This window comes from Malurus melanocephalus, unplaced genomic scaffold (genome assembly GCF_030028575.1).
Source record: "Malurus melanocephalus ecotype Western Australia unplaced genomic scaffold, MMel_1.1 scaffold_60, whole genome shotgun sequence".
Lineage (NCBI taxonomy): Eukaryota > Metazoa > Chordata > Aves > Passeriformes > Maluridae > Malurus > Malurus melanocephalus.
Window position 1 is genome coordinate 496,883 of NW_026623292.1, and position 20,094 is coordinate 516,976.

Consider the following 20,094-nt stretch of genomic DNA (forward strand, 5'->3'; position numbering starts at 1 on the left):
CTGGATTAATGTTTGAACTTAATRATTTTGGAGGTCTTTTCCAGYCTTAATGATTCTCTAAGTCTATGATTCTGGAGCTCTAAGAGTTTGATTTTCCGTGATACCATTCCTTTAACCTACATGTAAGGGTCATACAATCCAGTGTAACTTCTTTGTGTGAATGGAAACAAAACAAGCCCAAATGCCCCAGTACTGCTTTTAACCTCATCTTTCAYAGAAAATGCATTAAACTCCAAGATTCAGTACATACAGTGGCTGAGGAAAAAAGTAAGAACTTCTTTTCTGAGGTTTTTCTCACATGTTTTTTGTGAACAGATAGTTACAGCTAAACACATATCATCTCAGAACATGAGCCTTGTCAAGAAAGGATCAGGAAAATGAATCACATTCCCAGCAGACTGTAATTTGTACGAAATGTATCAATGAGCAGTGTGTTCACATCATGACTCTGCTTGCCAGAAGGCTTGTATTCTCCGTGACAAAGTACAATTTTTCCCATCAGTAAGTCAAAAGCTGGAGCTACTCAGCATTAAATCATTTGAGACCAGACATCTACTAACACACTTTAGACACGGGCAAACATTTGCAACACACTGTGATAGCTAGCAGATAATTTATTCCTAGTATCTCTTCAAAGGTGGTGATACAGATAATAACTGAACTRAAATAAATAAGCTAAGGAATACAAGGACAGCATCTTAAAGTGAAATTTTTGATTTAATACCCAAGTAAATGTATAAACATGAAACAATTTTTTAATGTTTTGTGCCAAAATTCATCTTAAGGTAGTTTCATGGAAGACAATGCACAGCAATAATAATGGAACTAAAAAGATTTTCTTTATTTTTTTATCTAAATAAAATAGCAGCATCATATATAAAAGTTGCATTTGTGATTAAAATCATGCCTTTCATATTTTAGCTTCATAACTGGTCTACATATGTAACACTGTGCTAAATTTCTTTTCTTTTAAAACTTATTGTAGGTTCTGCAATGGTTTCATTTAAATAATAGTGATGATGATCACAATGATGGAAATTATAATTATGATGACAAGAATATCAAGGCTTCCTTGTGTCTTAATGAATTGCCAAATCATCTTGAAAAGTGGTCACTATCATGTAAGGACGTGTCTTTCTAGTTACATCCACCTCCCCCAACATAATTTCCTGAGATTTTCATTGCCAAACATTTTTGTTTGGCATTTTTTCAAACGTCTTTCCCAGGTAGTAACAAAATGTTTCCCTCACAAAGTCCTACTCATTCCTATGTTATTAACTCAGAATCCAGGAGGTTTGTTGCAAAAATTTGGGTAACACACAATTTTAACAATTTTTGGGTACACTGAAATGGATGSAAGAAACATGCATCCAAAATTCTGAAGATCTTTCAGCGTGAGTCGTGATATAGAAAGGTTCTTGATGAATACAGTAGCACTTGAATATGTTTGCACTGTATCTCTAGGACAACATTTGGATGGAAAGGCAAGAAGCCTTTGGTTAGAGTTTCATTACCCACAAAGCTCATTATCTAGCTGGTTGATACACATTCGTTCAATTAATTGCTGTGACCTACTGGCAGAAAGCACGAGCTTTGATCTGCTTTTGGCAAAGAAGGAAGAACGAGGGAATGGCTATGGCCACTTAGTTTCACTGAAAGTCTATTCTTCCTTTTGCTTCTATGGAGATCCAAATCTATTCTTTCTTTTGCTCCTAAAGAGTGAAGTGGAAATTAGTAAAAACTTAATGACAGCCTTATGAAAATGTCCAGAATCAGCCATTTTAAGATGACCATCAGAAAGTCCTCAAGTGGCAATAGCAGGAGCATCACATAAGCCCAGGGAAAAGACACAGCTTCTATCCTTTTGTTCCAGAGAGGCAAAATGAAGACAAAGTGGGCTACTGCAGCAAGAGAATAAGGTAGGYAGAGTTTGGGAACCATATTGCAGATCATGAGGCTCTACCTGGGACCAGGAGAGCAGAGAGGGACCTGCAACCGACACACATAGGACTGAAGAGGTAGGATTTGGAAGAGTGGTGTTTTGATCTGGTAGGATAAATTACTGGTAGGATAATTACAGCTTTTATTTCTGGTTTTCTAACATGATTTCCTTTCAATTCAAATCTATGTGGATCAGCTATGGATCATCAGTAGAGAATAAAYTCTTTGTGGCTGCATTACTCCAAGTAACACAATTTCTATTTAAACAGTTTGCAATCCTGTTTCGCTTCTGTATGAACAAACTGTTTCATAATCATGGATGTTTCCTGTAGATAGCCAGGGCATTCAGACCCAAATCTCTACCTTATGAAGTCAGAAAACAACTTTCTTCTTTCCCCCACCACCCGCGCCCTGCCCAGCTCTTAGGAATCCAACCCAAACTGAATTTGCCTACAAGAACTGAGCAAGTAGCTGGGTCATCCTGCTCTGTCTTTGTAATTTCATTATACCCTTTAGCTAAAAGTAGCTAACATCCACAACCTCTTGAGGATACTTTTGTCCTGGCCACATTTTGGACAACTGGAAAATACAGCCATGTCTGCCTCACAAAATAAAGTCTGCCAGTTCCAACGTGGATCTCGACATCACTCTGCCAGTCTTCCCCTAACARTGCAGACACAGGAGCAGTTTATTCAACTCGACAACCAGTCCTAGTAGTCAGAACTAAATGATTGGAGTGAAACTGTCAGGATATTAGGTTTGCACCATCTTTAAAATTTTCCAGCATTATTTCATTGGAGGATTAAAAAGATTATCATGCAACACCYCTGTATTCAGTATTCACCATTTACAAGAATGTGAACTGGGACTGGCTATGAAAATACAGAAGCAGTTCTGAAGAATAAAAGCATTATCAAAATATACTGTGAAGAATGCAAAACACATGTTGGGGTTTTCCTACCATTCTACTAGGTTGTTTTTGTGGTTTCTTTTTTTTTCTGTAATAAATCTCCACAAAATCAATAGATTACATTGTCTTTGATTCTTCTTATCTGTAGTGCAAAATATAAACTACTAATTTTTAAGAACCCAATTCCTTTTAATGAACCATGCCTTTCCCAAGTAGTTACAAAACCCTGAAAATTAAAAAAAAAAATCCCGCCCAGATAACCAGAAACCATATCACAGTGCCAGCATCAACAACATAGTCATTTATTTCAAGAATGGAAACTTGTACACTAGGTATTTTTCTACTTAGAATTCGTGTGAGAAAACAAAATCTAGGCTTTGATGAGAAAGGCTTTCATCTGATATTGGATTTTTTCATTTTTATGGGCTTCCACAGTGACCCTAGGGACTCATACATTTGAGTAACTGATTGCCCCATATGGATGAAACACCCTGGCCAGACTGGAGTGTTGTCCCAAAGTCAGCCCCGTCTCTTAATGAGATACTCCAATACCTGTTGGAAATCCAAGGGCAGTCAACTGGAAAAGATACAGTCCAGATGAAGACTCAAAATACAGAGTAGAACAAGGGCATGAGATGTTGAAACTACAACTTCCAGGAACACTGACAACCAAATTTGCAAAGTGAACAATTTTATTGTATTTTTAAATAGGAAATTTTATTGTATTTTTAAGAAATAGGAAAAATTCTGTGCACTTTATCAGGGGTTGGGGGAAAAAAAGGAAAATAGTTCCCCAAACGAATTTCCCATCACATGAAAATGAATTTTGACAGAAATAGTGGACCTGAACCAAACTCCCGCGGAGTGTTTATCAGGGCTACCCATGGGATAGGCAGGGCAGGGCACATGGGATAATGACTTACATCTGGAAAATGCAGCCAAATTCATTCTGCTAAGAGAAAAAGCAGGAATACCTGTGTTCAAATACCTCCTGACAGGCTGAAACTAAAGGTGTCCATAGCCTATAGCTTGCACCTTAGTACAGTAACCTTTAATTTTCTTTTTAAGAGCAGGACAGATCTCAGGGGAAGGAAAATGAAAAATCAGACAGAAAGCACTTGAGAGACAAAAATAGAGTGTTTTGAACATTACAGACAGTGAACAGTCATCATGGAACTTAAGAAGTTCTGACATTTCATTCAATACATGATCAAAAGAGCTGAGATATGGACAGTTACCAYTGCTCTCAATCTTTTAAAGAGTACATCAAGCCTCTGTTATTTGCAAAATCCAGCTCTACCAAATTATTTATAGAGCCAGTAACAAATATATGAGCAATGCCGAAATACAGGTAGTAGAAGYTATACTTTTAAACTGTATCAGGGGTCAGTACAGGTGATGTCAAACGGCACAGCTCCACTGTGGTGTCTGAGCAGAACTGGGACTTCCATCARTTCTGGATCTGGATGACTCTTTGCACACAGTTTAAATGCCTGTTTTCCTTGCACATGAATGCCTTTTGAGGAGYTTTGCTGCCCAGACAGTAGTACAGTGAAATAGACAATTCCTTGTAGCATTTCTGTTTATGGCTCCTTTCAAGTCGGCATATTACGCTAACTGCAGWCAATTGAAATGGAAAAACTAAAAACCCCATTAACTATTGGATTGAGTCATAAGGGAGAAATTCACTGAGAGCAAATTGACTGAAAATCTTAGCAAGTCAGTGAGTGGCTGTATCAATATCAACAGCAGGGGCTATATCTTGGATGTTCTGAGCCCAGATAAGGACACTGTCACTTGAGTTACAGAATTGCTCTAACAGGAATTTTTTTGTGGGGTAGAATTATTAATTAGTAATTAAAGAGAGGGGAAAAAAAGAACAGCCAGAAAAACTATGAATTGTGATTATAACGAGAGACTCCATATAGACCCTTCCCATTCCTGTCTGGCTCTGGTGCTTCCTCCACTCACCTTCTTCCTCTTCCTAGCTGCTGGAGACCTGCTCTTCTTGTCAGCTGGACTGGGACAAAAGCTTTCCCCATCATAAAGATCAGCAGTACTTGGTTCATGCCCCTAAGTGGTCTAACTATATAGGGAATGGAAATYACAGAATATGCTGTAATATCAGCACAGATTAACTTGAAGCAAAAATATTCACTATACAGCAGAACTTTTCACAATGTGATCATTATTTAATTTAAAGCAATATTTCTTGGACTACAATTTAAACACTATTAAAATCCCACAGTTTTATAGCTTTTCTACTGATATTTGAGACTGCTAGCACTCAGAAAACTGAAATGTGATGAAACAGTGTAACATAAAACAGATTATATGCCACCAGATGTGCCACAAAGGATCCCTGTGAATGCAGCTGCATTCTCACCTGAAAGAGCCTTGCTGATATTCCTTCCACACTCCCCTGCTCAGACTGCAGACACCGAAAGGAAATAAATAGCTACCTGCACATGTAACACCCACAAAACAGCAAACAAATGGTATTTTGAGATGAAGATATGCAGATTTATTTTTACAGGAAATATTTTAATTTGAGCCTGAAGGGGTACTCAGGAATAGAATAATAATTGGTTCTCTGCCAATAAATTGCATGCTAGAACAAATGGGTCTGAATGCCAAATGAAAGTGTACACTCTTTGCACCCACTTTTATTTAAAGTATGTAGATGTGTGTGTATGGGGTGTGTGTAGGTGTGCAGTTAACTGCTTGCACATCAGGAAACGCATGGAAAATCCAATTCTGTGGTGTGAAACCAAAAAAACAGGACTGCTGCTATGCTGCTGATACCTGTGATCCAGAATGGAATTTGAAACTGAAGGAGGTGTTCAATGTCACAAGCACACCAAATTCTTTTAAAAAAAATATTATATTAAGCTGCTTGGCATTTTATAAATGTATGCAAAGAATTAATTTAAACCAGGTACTAATAAGAGATGGCAAAGGCTTTTTCTGACTTTGTGCTGCCTCCTCAGGATTTATCACTGTCCCCCAATCACACCAGAATGATGAACAATTCATGGTTCATTCTGAAAACATATTCAAGTTTAATTATGTCAGGTTCCTTTTCAATTCTGTTTCAATTTGTTGGACCAAATTGATTAGGTAGTTGTAAAATTGAACTACTTTGAAATCCAGATTCACAGATGGGGAAGTATTTTAGGATACAAGATATCTAAGATACTTTTATGTATCTTTGTCAGTGTTTACAGGAATTAATTCTGATAAGGCAGTGGTGATTGAAGCACATTGAGTCAGGCTTGTACAACACAGAAACTTCCTGTATATGCTACAGAAGTGCAGAGAAATATATTTTTACAACAAAAAACAATATTTCAGCTTCCTTATCCCCAAAAAAGGGATGGTGGTAAAATATCAGTAAGTCTTGTGAGCAGGGGGAATGTAACAAAACAACAAAAAGCTCTCAGCATTCATGCAGAAGTGCTGTTTTCCTCAGGGTCTCTGTCCACGAGGTGAATGCTCCCCGTGAACACGGATTCCTCTTGAGCCGAGGTATTCTCCAKCTGCTTGTTTGTGCAATATGGAATCTGGCCACAGAAATACATGTAAATCCATGGGTTGGTGCAACTATTTAGATTGCCAAGGAGCATAATAATGGTGAATGCTGAACCTAGGATGAAACAGTTAAAGGAATAAGACAGTAAATAATGCACTCTTACAAAAATGTAGTATTTTMACTTTCTGCTGCTTTCTGCTGCATCTATTCGTATATTAAAGCTAATCTAATAGTACAGTATTCCCATTTCAATGCAATTTGCAATTGCTGAGGGTATAAAGTACATTTTATTGCATGCATTTCAGGGTTAAATAGTTTCATATAGCTCTTTTTTGATGTWGCTGCATTAATTTGAAAAGCAATTACTAAGCTGCTATACAGATACAAATAAATACAGATATAGATTTTGACATAAATATATGTAGAATAAGACTCAAATTCACACGGACAGGAAAAATTCTWAAAACAAAGATCAGAAGACTGTTTTCGTCAGACAGCTATATATTTTTTTTTTGTATTTTTATCTCTGAGTTTAGAATAGGTGAATTTAAAGTCACATACAGACTCTGCCTTTTACAAAGAGGCAGTAGTATAAGTTTGACAAGATTATTGTTGTTTACAACATGGTGTTCTTTGATAACCCCCCCAGGCTTGCTTTTTTTGCCTTATAAACAGCTGTTGGACAGCTTTTGGTGGTTTCATAGTGTACTATGTACAGAGATTTTATCAATATTATTTCAATATTTAAAAAAATCAGATGTCTTATAACATCACTCTTCTACCCAGTAAATAAGAAATATTTATCTAATTACTTTGAAGAGTCAACAGCTCCTTTTCACCTCAAGAGCCCAAAATACTGCTGCYATAATCCTAAAACCACTAAAAGCCAGAAGCTTTGCTGAAGCATGATACTTTTCACCACACTGTTCATGAATCTTTAAACTGTTAATTAYACAATAGACACACACACAAAGCATACATACAATGTTTTGATCACATTACACAAAAAGTTTCCTGTACCTAATGAAACACAGGGCATAATCAATACAGGCATTTCTTTTCCATGCTCCTCAAATGACTACATGTTACCTTTACAGAAAAGCAAAGTGCAAGCATAAAGCACTCGGCAGCAGTGTGCCAGCCTGCTTTGCAGCTCTGAATGAGCATGGAGAGCCTCTTACCTTCGGTCAGGATGCTGGGGAACCACACGGACCAGAGCTGCACGATGAAGAAAGGTGACCAGCAGAGAACGTACGCAACAACTGTCACCACCGTCATTTTTACTGTCTTGATCATAGCCTTTGAAATACAGTTCACACTGCTCGCTCGGGATGGCAGGACTTGCTTCTGATTTGCTGCTTCACATTCATTCTGTTTTTTCACGTTTATATTTCTTCTGATTATTTTGCAAATCTTAACCTGGCATGTGACAAGGATTGCTGAGGGAATGAAGAATATAACTACAAAAATCCACGTCACATATGCCCTTGGGCCCCAAGGCTGAATGAATTCACCCCAGCATTCAAAGACACCTGGAGATATTTCAGTCTTGGAAAAGATAAATACCTGTGGTAGGCTAAGAATCAGTGCTATAGACCAGCTGGTGCAAATGGGGATGTTCCAGAGAGCTCTCTTCTTTTGGAAAGTGACCATAGGGTAGCAAACAGCTTGATATCTGTCCACTGTCATGACAACTATCATATAAGTAGAGGCAAACATGCCCAGCAATTGTAGATACTTGATAACTCTGCACAAGAAATCTGGCCCTATGAAAACATCTGTAATATCCCATATGAGCTGAGGCAGCACTTGGAAAAAGGCTACCACTAAGTCAGCGATGCTGAGGTGAAGCATGAACACATACATCCTAGAGAGCTTCTTTCTTCTTCGCCACAGCACCAGTATGAGAATAAAATTGCCCACAGATGCTGTCAGAAATATGACCCCCAATACAGCAATCTCTACTTGAGCTAATTGCTCATCTCTTTCAGGTCTTCCAATAGGATCTGACTGATTTGTCAAACTCAGCAATCTGTGAGGAGGAGGACTCTCRGTCTGATATATCTTATCCTGCATAGGAAATGAAAAATTCTTCATAGTGCACAGAAGCCACTCACAGTAGCTGCCACTTGCCACTCAGATTGACAGCTGTGCAGCCCTGGCTGGCAAACAAACCAGCCTGGGTTCGAGCTTCAGTATATCTTCAAGCAAATCTTCCTGCTCATGCRAACTAAAGCAGTGGGACTGGGATCTTGATAAAATTCTGTCTTTTTCTGGCATGCTAAAAGGCTTTATATAGGCTCCCAGCAGACAGAGCCTTATGTAACCGCAGAGCCCTCGGGTAGGCTGCAGGGACAGCAGCCAATGGCAGACTGAGCCACACAATTGGGGGAAATATATAAATAAAAGGCAAACTTCAGAGGCTCAACGTGATTCAGTTACTCACTCCGGTCAAAATCTGAATTTGTAAACAGCTGTGGCCAAAGTCATACTTAAATGATCTTACTAGGGAGACTTCTTGCAAAAATTTTTCTCTACAAACCAGAGGAGTACACTTCAGAAGTGAGAGGAATGTTTATACTTAGACAAAATTATGTCCCTGACTCAGACACATCGTAACTGCAACCTACAAGCTCCCAGGGCACGACCACATCCTAAATGTAGCACACACAAAGAAATGCATTTTTAATATTATTTCACCCATTTTTTCCCCTCTTCTCTTTTTTGGAGTCACCTGATTAKAAAATAAAAAGAAAAATATTTATACTGCCCTAAAAATACTATTTTTATTTCAAGACAAGGTCAAGACTTAGAGGTCTTTTCTCAGCAAAATGAAAAATAACACATGTGAAATAAATTACTTTTATTGGGACTGTGAGTCTACTGAGAATTTAATGAAAAAATAAGTGAAAATTCAGTGGCAAATCCAACTGAGGAAAAGGTCTCTAKGATGAAACAATATCCAAGGGTCTCTATTTTATTATAGTGCTAAAGTCTGCGAGGTCATTTTTCRGTTTCTAAACCTTTTATTTTTGTGGAGTAAATTTTATCATAAACACAGGAAATTCATTGTTCTTCAACTTTCCAGTATGACTTTTGCATAATGTTAGTGGTAGATAAAACCAGAAAATTTTATTTTATTTTATTTTATTTTATTTTATTTTATTTTATTTTATTTTATTTTATTTTATTTCACTTTTTTTATCTCTCAGCCTTCCCTATTAATCACAAAAGAGAGATTTATTAAAAATATTTTATTTAATGTGAACCATAACAGATATTTGTATGCAATCTTATTTGAAGCTCAGGCACTCTGGTTACAGTCAGGGGGGACTGGTAATTTGAAGTCTTGTAAAGAGGGAACCAGTAAGGTGAAAAGCAACATCCATACTGCATATATAGTACATAATCCTGCGCCTGAACTGATTTTTTTCTCTCCCTCTTTCCCYCTTACAAGCCACCATGGGATGGATGTTAATAGCTCGTGAAAGGGTGTGACTATGAGAACAGACAACAGAGAAGCTGAACAGTCTCAGGAAACTTTTCCACTGGCAGCAGCTTTAAGTATCCATAATCTAGACTTGGCTGAACACTGCTGCAGCTGCCCAAGTCTACAAAGGTTTTTCTCTAAGACTGTGTTGCAAAGAGTGTGAATCACAACAACTTAATCTAATATACCTGGGGCTTTTTTTTTTCCTGAATTGAGGCCCATTTGTAAGAAACTCAGATTCCTGAGGTTGTTTCCTTTTAGTTTGCCCCCTCAATTTGGAATCTATCTCATTTAGTGGGAAAGAGGCATAGCAAGACCATAGGGGGAAAAATGGATTTGCCTTAACCCTCACCCTGCCTTTATCCAGCAACTTGCAGAAGAGTAATTGAACTGGGCACAAACCATGGACCCCTGGAAATGCTGCTGATGGCAAACACTGTGCTGGAGAGAAGCTGAGTGATCTCACATCTGTCTTCTGATGGAGACTAAGCTTCAGGTGTGCGCTCCAAGATCGTTTACCTTGACCATCCTCACTCCAAAACTTAACAAAAAGCCAAACAGGATCTTTATGCTTCYAGCAAGATATGAAGTAAACATGTACACCTAGAGCTAGGATTAAGTGGGTTAACACAGGAACATGTTGGACAGAATATCAAACTCAGGATCAGGTTTGGAAGAAAAACATAAATTTCTATTTCATTATCTGAACTATCAAGAAATTATATGCAGCAGGAGCAGTATATGCAACACAAGTCAATTCTGGGATACTGGTGGAAGACTAACCAAAATATCATACCAGAAGCAACTGTTTGTATRAATTTTCACAATGCATGATGTATGGGCAGACATATTTCAGGCAAATGTGTTTYATCAGCTATACCAAGAATGGTCCCACCAGATCCCTGGGAACACACACTCTTCCTCTTCTACACATGCACACAGCACASAGTGTCTGGGCAACAGCCCAGGTGTCAGACCCAGCATGTGGACACAGGCTAAAGGGCAAGCACACTGTGAAACAAGTAGCCTCTGCTGTGTTTATGAAAAGGGTGGTGGCCCTCCTTGTACAAATTGTCCTAATGATGTAAGACTCTATTCCATCTTGCATATAATCAGTCCAATATATGTTAATGTTTTAATAACTTCATAATTGTGCCCTTTCARTCTTTTTTATCCAGGCCAACAGATAGTCAGGATAGTGTTATATTGAAATTTAAGCCACACTGGGAATAGAACTCACTGAGAAAATAAAATTAAGATTACAGATGAAAATGTTTAAGCAGCCTTAGCTGTTCTTTTATACCAATACTGTCCTTCTCCCATTGCCTAGCTTCGTTACATTCCAAACTGTATCTGTCCAAGTTAAATTCTTTTCCTAAATTTTTTTAATTAACTTCTGCTGAATTTCTCAGCATGGACTGTCATCTAATGTTTGTTAGTTAGCTAAAGGGAGGGATTCAGTTCACAGATTAAGATTTCAATTTAGCTATCTGCTCTGAATTTAGGAATCACACAGCTTCTCAAGGCAGGGACAACACTGAATTCAGACCACTTTACCCAGGGTTTGTCCAGTCAAGTCTTGAAAACYTCCAAGAGCTTAGAAGCCCAAACCTCCCTGTGTAACTGGTTACAAATTCTTATTGTAATTGCGAAAAAGCTTTCCTTCTGTGTCACCAGACCCTCCCCTGACTCAGGCCACCTTCTCTTGTTTTTCTGCCATGACTTCAGTAAAATTTTGGCTCGGACCTCCTGTCAGCATCCTCATGGCCACTTTTAGTGCCTCTGAAGCTCTCTCCTCCRGGCTGAACAAGCCATACTGAGAGAATTGTGAGAAATGCTGCATTGAAGGAGTCAGTGATCTTGAACAGGACATGCCTGTTCTGCTGGGCCTTGTACTTAAAGCCTGTGCTGTCACCGGTGAATATTTTGAAGGACATGACAACCCAGCCTGTCAGGAGAAAATATATGTTATTGTTTGCTACACAAACGGCTCCATGTTGTGGGAAGAAGGAGGAAATTCTCCACAGATGGTATCTGTGCACGGCACAATCCATGTAATGTCTGCCTGATGMTGCACGAAAATGGAATTCCCAGCAGTGGAAAGGACCTAAGGTTTCCTCACTATCCATATTTCTGGGGTTTACCCTACCTTATGAAAACAGCTATTTCACCACCTTCTTTATTGCTGCACCCCCTGGTGCAAAGCACTCACCTCACTCAGCCTCCCTCACCAGGCTACATCTTCCATCCCTCTGACCATCTTCATGGCCCCATGCTAAGCCCAGCCAAGCTCATCAACACCTTTCCTGTATAGTGGCTCCAGAACCAGAGGCAATATTCCTTATGTGGTGAGTATTGAGTGCTGAATTGGTGGGGAATAAACACTTCCCTTGACCTGTGTGTGCCAAGTCCCATCACAATCTTTTTCTTCCAAAACCTGCATGATTTGCAGTGCATTGCAGATTTATTTTTCCAAGCCAGGTGAGGAATATAAGTTGAAACAGAAGTAAGTGCATTTTAGGGTTAAATGCCCTCTGCCAGCTTCTAAAACCCAGAAACTCTTTAATTTTTGATAGACATTATTTATTGAATAAAACCTATGAAGGAATAGGTTTGCACTCTTTACTTTGGAATGCATAAGCAAGTTTTAAATAGTTCCTATTTAAGAAAAGATCAAGGGAAAAATACTTCTGTCTGCTTTTGATGTAAGAAACTTGGGTCTGGCTCTCTTCTCAGTGAGTTTCTGTAGATGTGAAGTAGATTATTGTTACTGCACTTGTCAAGTCATGAAAAACAACTAATTCAGAAAAAAAATGTTTGCACAATTTGCTACRTCTTTAAAGGATTTTGGTGAAGTCGAAAATTATTTCCTTAGTGCTGATGTRATTCCATTTACTTTCAAACATTAAAATGTAAAAACAGCTTCCATAGACCTTATAGGGAGGAAGGGACTAGAGTATGCAGTAAAAGATTCAGTTATCAAGAAGATGGTAGAAACATTTACTTATTAATATCTTTTTTTTTCCTAAAATACTTACTTAGTAATATATTCTAGAGTAGATTAAAAGAGTTAACATAGAATTGCATTGAAATTGCTCTAGTCATTGAGAATACATTTGAGGAGATGTATTAAGTAAGGTAAATACCTATCAGTAGTAAGGTAAATACCTATCAGTATCAGGAAATGTTATGAGAACTGCTTCTGGAAGTAGTACAATGGATAGCAAATGGATTCTTTCCTACAAGAGAGTAGTCAAAGTTACACATGAATTCTGTTCAATACTCAGCCTGTAGCACAGATGCATTTACAGCAAGGTAGGTCCATATTTTTCAACAATTTAGTATTGCTTATGTCCAGAAAATTATGGAGAAACTACTTTGCTGCAAATAATTTTTATTGAGATAAATTTATGTATACCTTAATGCTGCTGTACAATGTCCTACAGTTCTGGATTATTTAAAAAAAAATCCTACCATTAGTACAGCAGTTATATTAATATACAAGGTCCTTTGCACCAGGCTTAATGGTGCACTCCAACTCTATATAGTTTAAAAGTTACATCTAAAGGCAATGTGCCAACAGGAGACAAATACATTGCAGACACTATTACAGACAGCATAAAACCAATCATGCAATCTAGGTAGCTACCAATGCCATTGTCACCACACAAGGAGACACAAAATGATGAACAGTGTCAATAACTTCATACCTTGGAATGAGTTAAGCTTTGCTTTGGACAAAACCACTTCTGGGCAGGAAGGAAAGCTCTTAGTGAAGCCAAAAGAATATTAGAAAATGTCAGGACAACCCAAAATCTCATGCATTTCCATTCAAGATGTACTATTAACCTTTTCAAATTAACTTTATAATGAACACAGGAAAACACTCTGTCCTGCTAGCCCTGTTTATACACCAAAAGGAAACTGTGCCCATCTATGTTTTGTGTACAYGTGTTATGTGTGTGTAAACGCTGCCCTGCAGCACGCACACATGATCTGGATTCGTTTCACTTTGCAATAAACTATGTTMATTTCTCAAATGAGTGAATTAAGYATGTACTTAAAATAAGAAGGCATTWCTTTAGTAAGATTAAAGGCTACATCAAAACAACTTCAGCTTTATAGCCTTAGAATGTAGCACTGCAACACATCAAACAATTATATTTACTGTTAGGCAATATTTTGGAACAAGACCCTCCTAAATTAAGTGCATCCTTCAGTAGGAATTACCCACAGGCATTAAAGCCAGAGGGAAAAAAAAAAAAGTGTATGGGTCCCCTGTGACTTGTAACTAGGCATGTTCCAGATACTGAGCACAAAACAGTACCACTAACTACGTAAGGTACTACGTGCCTCTTTCTAATCCCTAAGGGGAGTATGTCTAAAACATTAACTTTTTAACCTGTTTCAGTAAGAATTTTATTACTCACTATTGCTGACCTCATTCTTTAGGCAAGTTTCTGATTTCACAGCTGTTACTGACAGCAGCGAATAAGGGGGGTGGTTAGCATTTGGTCCAAAGCCTGGAACCAGTTTGCTTAATTCATGTACTTATTATGGTGCTACAATTATCTTCCATAATTTGTAATCTGTTCTCTAAGYAATGCTTCTTCCCTATTGCTGCTGTAAAATTTCATGCAACTTTATTACAGTGCTTATCCATAGAGTACTGAGTTTTTATTGTTACTTCTACAACTTCCATGAGGCTATTTTAAGATAGAAATGAATCATTACCAATCAGTTACACAGCCTTCTGCCAAAACTGTCTTTTTTATTTGCAGCATTCCAGACAGTCTGGGTTCTCTGTTAGGACACCAAATGGCCTGACAGCTCACCTGCCACCAGGGTCATGGAAAACAACTGACAGATAAGGAGCTTCACCAAGGCTGGTCAGAGTGAAGAAAAATGGAGAAACAATGTGTAACTTTAGGAGAAGGAACTATGATGAACTGGTTTTAATGAAGAATTACAAAGTACCTTCTCCATAGATGAGAAACAGAGCTWTTTAATAAAGGCAAAAATGCTAAGATGGTACCTAGTGTAATACYTAGATGCCCAGGGCAAAGATCAGCTACATGTCAATGATTTAATAAAAAGACAATGTAAATAAAAATGATGGCCAGTTTCTCCAGCAATACTAAATTAGCAGCTGCAAACACCACRGACAGTGAATTAACTCCAGCAGACCTAACGACTCTGTGTATTTTAACCTCCTTCCATTTACTCCAAGAACCTTGGGTGACGCTTGTACAATCATACTCTCAACCGATGCTACAGTAACAAAATTCACATCTATCACTTCTCGAGTGCTGAAAGGTAACAGAATGAGTATTATGATAATTGCAGGGGCCTGAAGAGGAACTTACAATATGACCTCTAGTGCGACTGTGGATTTTGAACGCTAAGTAATCAACTACACTATTCATAACTGGTATATAGTTATTTGATTGGTACACTCTTGTTTTGGCAAGATTTCTGGAGTGCACAAAAGCACAAGTGCAGAGACCATTGCCCACATACAGTGGAGACACAGGAAATCAAGGATAGACTTGATTAGGGCTTTAGGTACCATTTCCCTGAGCAGAATCCCTGCTTTAGGGATTCAAATACCTTCATATTGTGCAGGAAGCAGGAAACTACCTGGATTTAGTGAAGCAGGAAGATGAATGGAGCAGGACATAGCTAAATTCCATATCCTGATGGTGATCTAGAGTCTTAACTCTGTATGAGAGTCAATGCAGAGCCTGCAACTCATTGAATGATTCCTTATGAGCATTCCTTCAAGAAAGAGGCTGAAAAATGTCCCATGCTTTCAAATGGGGTGAGGAAATGGAGGTTCCAGGGTAAGAAGAGGAAGAACAGCAGGAATAGGAGGGAAGATGAACAGGAACAAGGTTATTAACAATATCTAGGTAAAGATTATTTTCAATGGAATATTTACCCAAGCGATGCAAGAAAATGGGGTGTGTACAGTTTTCAGCCTGAGAAGGTTTAAATTTCTGGTTTTCTAAGAATTTCTTGTTCACCAAGTTATTGGCAAAACAGAATAGAAAATGTTTTCTCCTCTTGTTGAAACTAGGTGACGACGGACGTAAGAATTCATGAAACCAAGAAGTAGCCCTAGAAAAAATAGGCCATGTATCCTTGGGAGTAAAGCACTCCTGTGAGAAGGGGAGTGCCACAGTCTGGTGTTTGTTCCCATATATACATTTTATGCCACAAGATATTGCATAATGAGAATAATCTCAGAAACCTAAACCAGAAGCTATGGACATCTTAGTAGCTGACTATCTAACCATGAAGCAGCAAAGTCATACTTGCATTTTCATTTACCCTTCCATTCCACTGCATTCACTTTTCTCATTTGGGATAACTCAACAGGAAAAACACCATGGGAATAACTTGAGTCTTTTCTGATTTTAGTCCATAAGGCTGCAATCACTGGAAATAGCCAGCCTGGCTTGCTATCTCTGCACCCACAGTAGAAGCACTGAGAAAGAAAGATGAGGTGGGACTTGGGGGAATTTGTTATGGTTCTAGTACTGTGTATGCCCATCATGATTAGCTAGAATGACTGACATTAATTTAGARTRGGRTTCAGAATCTTGGGGATTTTGACMCTTCTTTTGGAGGATGTATCTGGGAGAGGAGGGGATAACAACCCAAAATATTCACTGGATTCTAGGTTAACTGATTACATATTTGGCTCACTAATTTATAATGTTCTATGAAGAGTTGCCCCCTTAGCAAACATGTTACTTCCACATGATTATCTAAGATTCAGTGGCAATTAGGAGCAAAGCAGCCCAATTACTTTAGGTAAATGATGCAAGGCAAAGCAGCTGCAATGTAAGTCTTACATCATCTACTCTTTGGATGTACAGAAGACAATTTCAGAACGATGTGACTACCTGGTGAGGACAGTTTTCTCTGAAAGTTTTTCTTTTATTTGAATTGCTTAACTCTTTCTAAGGCTTCTGGAATTTTTAGCTGTTTCATAAGTGCAAAACATTCAAGGCAAGTAACAGATAAAAAAGCAATGTGAAAATAATGTAGAAAAGTTCCACTTAATCTACTTTCAGTGTGTGTGCCAAAAACCACATCCAAATTAAAGGCTGCAGGAAGCATCCATGCTGTCATAAGGTGTTCAATGGTCTTAATTCCTTTTACTTTGAGAGTTTTTGATGAATGTTCATTCAAGTTGCAAGATAATTTTTCAACATTCGATCCCTGAAAACAAGGAAACGTTTTCCCATTTTTGTCTGCCATCTAGTGTTAAAAGGCAGAATACTTGTGTTAACAAAGCTTAACATATTTGCTAGCACTACACATTCTGTCTGTCATATTATGATGAAAATAGAAAACAGAAAAACAGTGTTTTCCCCAAAACTTGACTGAAAAAGTTAGATTTAAAAAATTATCTCTAGACATCWTTATTAGCAGAATACTGCTATACCAATATATGTTAATTTGTCAGAGTGCTTTGAAATATTTTGGGTTTTGTAATATTTGTTTGAGTCTCTTAGGTCATAGGGCTGTATTTTCAGAATACTGTCCATAATCAATATGGCAAGTAAAAATAAAACCCATATATATAGTGCTATATATAAAAGCTATAAGTAGCTTTTTATCAAACATACAGTGAAGATATGCGCAAAACTGTTTTCTCAAAAAAAAAAAAAAAAAAAAAAAAAAAATTAAAAAAAAAAAAAAAAAAAAAAAAAAAAAAAATTTTAAAAAAAAAAAAAAAAAAACAAAAAACCCTTCCAATTTTAAAAAAAAAAAAAAAAAAAAAAGAATCTTAGAAAAACAAATTTTGGAACTATAATTTCCAGTAAATATCCAATTTTTATCAAACTGCCTTATAACCCATCATGATTCTCTCTCCAAGTAGCAGTCCAAGAAAACTATACAAATATGAATGTTAGAAATAATTAATGACATTTAAAAGCATAGCATACATAGAAATTAATGCAATTAACTCCGCTGAATTATTGACACCACAATATTTTGGCTATAACATGACAAAAACCATGTACACCAAAGAACTCTCTGTCTTTAAAACAGGAAGATCTACTACAACTGATGCGTAATTTGATTTACAAAAAATTTCATTTTACCTACAAATAACATGTACAATGAGAAAATTTTTGAAAGCCTTTGATTTTTTGAATTAAGTAACAGAGACAGAACTCATTAAAATCAATCTACTTTCACTGTAGAAAACAATCATGTTTCACAGGACCACTTTAAAAGAGTTTGACTGCTGGGTATGCAGCCTAACACAGATCAGCAAAAACCCATCGATAATAACWATAGATTTTTCTCTTGATACTTCCCATGTAAAGTACTGAAATCCTATCGAAATTAAAATATATCTCAAAATTATTTAAATGCTATCATATCCATATTATGTGAAAACAACTATAAACAGAGTTAGCCACTGTGTGAATGCCATACATGGATTCATCTCTCTTATCTAAAAAGCAGGTATCTAGTCACACAGGATGAACTCACCTTTGACTACAAAGAGAACTTATAAAATTAGCTTAGTTGAACTGTGTGTCTTTTAAATAAATTTGAGATATCTTCTTAATGTCATGACTACAGTAAAGAGAACACTAAAATCACAAAATGTTTGAGAAGGTGTGGATGCAGAATTCCTGCCTGGGAATGCATAAATTTATCTTTTCTTGTCCAGTGTTTTTCAGTTCTTTTGGAGAGTTTCATGGTTGTTTTGAGAAGYTGACGAATCATGCACCTCTGAACATGTCACAGGAGACAGGTCTGCTTGTCCTTGGGAAGAGCCATGTGGCAAGAACACATGGGTCTGTGATTTCACCAGAAGTGTGATATACTTGAATCTTTTCCTTAGCAAAAGTGTGAATCAACACACAACTGTACATATCCCAGTGGTGAGGTGAATGTCTGATCAGGGACAGGAGAGAATTTTACAATGAGATTATGGGATAATGTGTGACTTTTAGGAAGGAAACATGCACAGCTAAAGGGGATCAGTTGCCTCCTACCTCTAATATCTTATTTGCCAATCAAAGAGAGGCAGGATGCCCTGGCAGCACAAAGCTTATCATGCCCAAACGTTTTTTTTTTCTGAAGTTGCCGGTCTTGTTTTGCTTAAGCCTTTGTTGTCATAAGAAAGCAAATTATCCTGTTTAAAGCCAGCTCAGACTGTGGCTTCAGATGGGCCACTGTCCTTAAGTCACCTGATGAGCTCCAGTTTGGTTCAGCACACTGCAAATGCACTAGAGCCCTGGGGCTTACAGAAGGGCAAACACACCCAGGGAAGATGTTTAAGATAACACTGCAACACAGTCTAAAGCTATCTGTCAGGTGTTGCTCTCCTAACAGTTTTCAGGCCTTTATCTGAAGTAACTTATACAACAGGAGGCATGAAACCTCCCTGCTTAGTGCACTGCCACTTAAGGCAAACCCCACTATTTTTGGAACCATTTGGTTTAAAAATGATAACCATATATAAGGAAATCCTGTGTTAAATTAAATAGCAAACAAGTCTTAAAACCAGGAGTACACCACTGCTAGGTGATACAACTGGATGTGTAGTAATCTAAAAACAATGCAGAACAGCAGCAATTCTGAAGACATCTAAGAGGCAACAGATGAATGCCTGAGYACGAGCTGCCAGTGTCCTGTGCAAAAAGTTTCACTAAGGAAGTGGCATGCCTTGAGTGTAAAACCGTAATTGCATTGGGTAAATGTGACAAGGTTTTGGTGGGGCAGAGGGATTAGTGGGACTACAGGCGTGTCTTCTCCAAAAAAACACCAGAAGCTGGCCCTGTCTTGGAAGGTGTGAATTCCAAGAGGCACCAAGATGAACGCATCACCAGCCAGAGCTGAGTCTGTCAGCAGCGGTGGTAGTGCCCCTGTGACAACACAGTAAGAAACAGTAAAAGCCACTGTAGTGACATGAGAGCGAGTAACAGATACAATTCGAAAGAGAGGAAATTGAGGTTAGATATCAGGAAGAAATTCTTTACTATGAGGGCAGTAAGGCACCACAACAGGCTGCCCAGGGAGGATGTGGATGCCCTGCCCGGCAGTGTTCCAAGCCAGGCTGGATGGAGCTTTGAGCAGCAGCGGGCTGTGGCGGGAGGGAAGCTGGGAGCGGATAACCCCAAGTGTCCGTCCCCACCCACCCGCGACTCTGCGACACGCCCCGCGCGGACGAGGCCCCGCCCCCCC

General features: G+C 38.1%; 1 protein-coding gene across 1 annotated transcript; it reads right to left on the bottom strand.

The window, feature by feature from the left end:
• Window positions 1–5,448: 5,448 nt before the first annotated feature.
• On the bottom strand, window positions 5,449–8,616 carry LOC130573593 (arg8-vasotocin receptor-like). The gene is made up of 2 exons (XM_057366105.1): window positions 7,565–8,616; window positions 5,449–6,497 (listed from the first exon to the last, which is right to left on the bottom strand). Exons 1-2 carry the CDS (start codon window positions 8,478–8,480, stop codon window positions 6,298–6,300), a joined length of 1,116 nt encoding a protein of 371 aa, XP_057222088.1. The 5' UTR covers window positions 8,481–8,616; the 3' UTR covers window positions 5,449–6,297.
• Window positions 8,617–20,094: the final 11,478 nt, after the last annotated feature.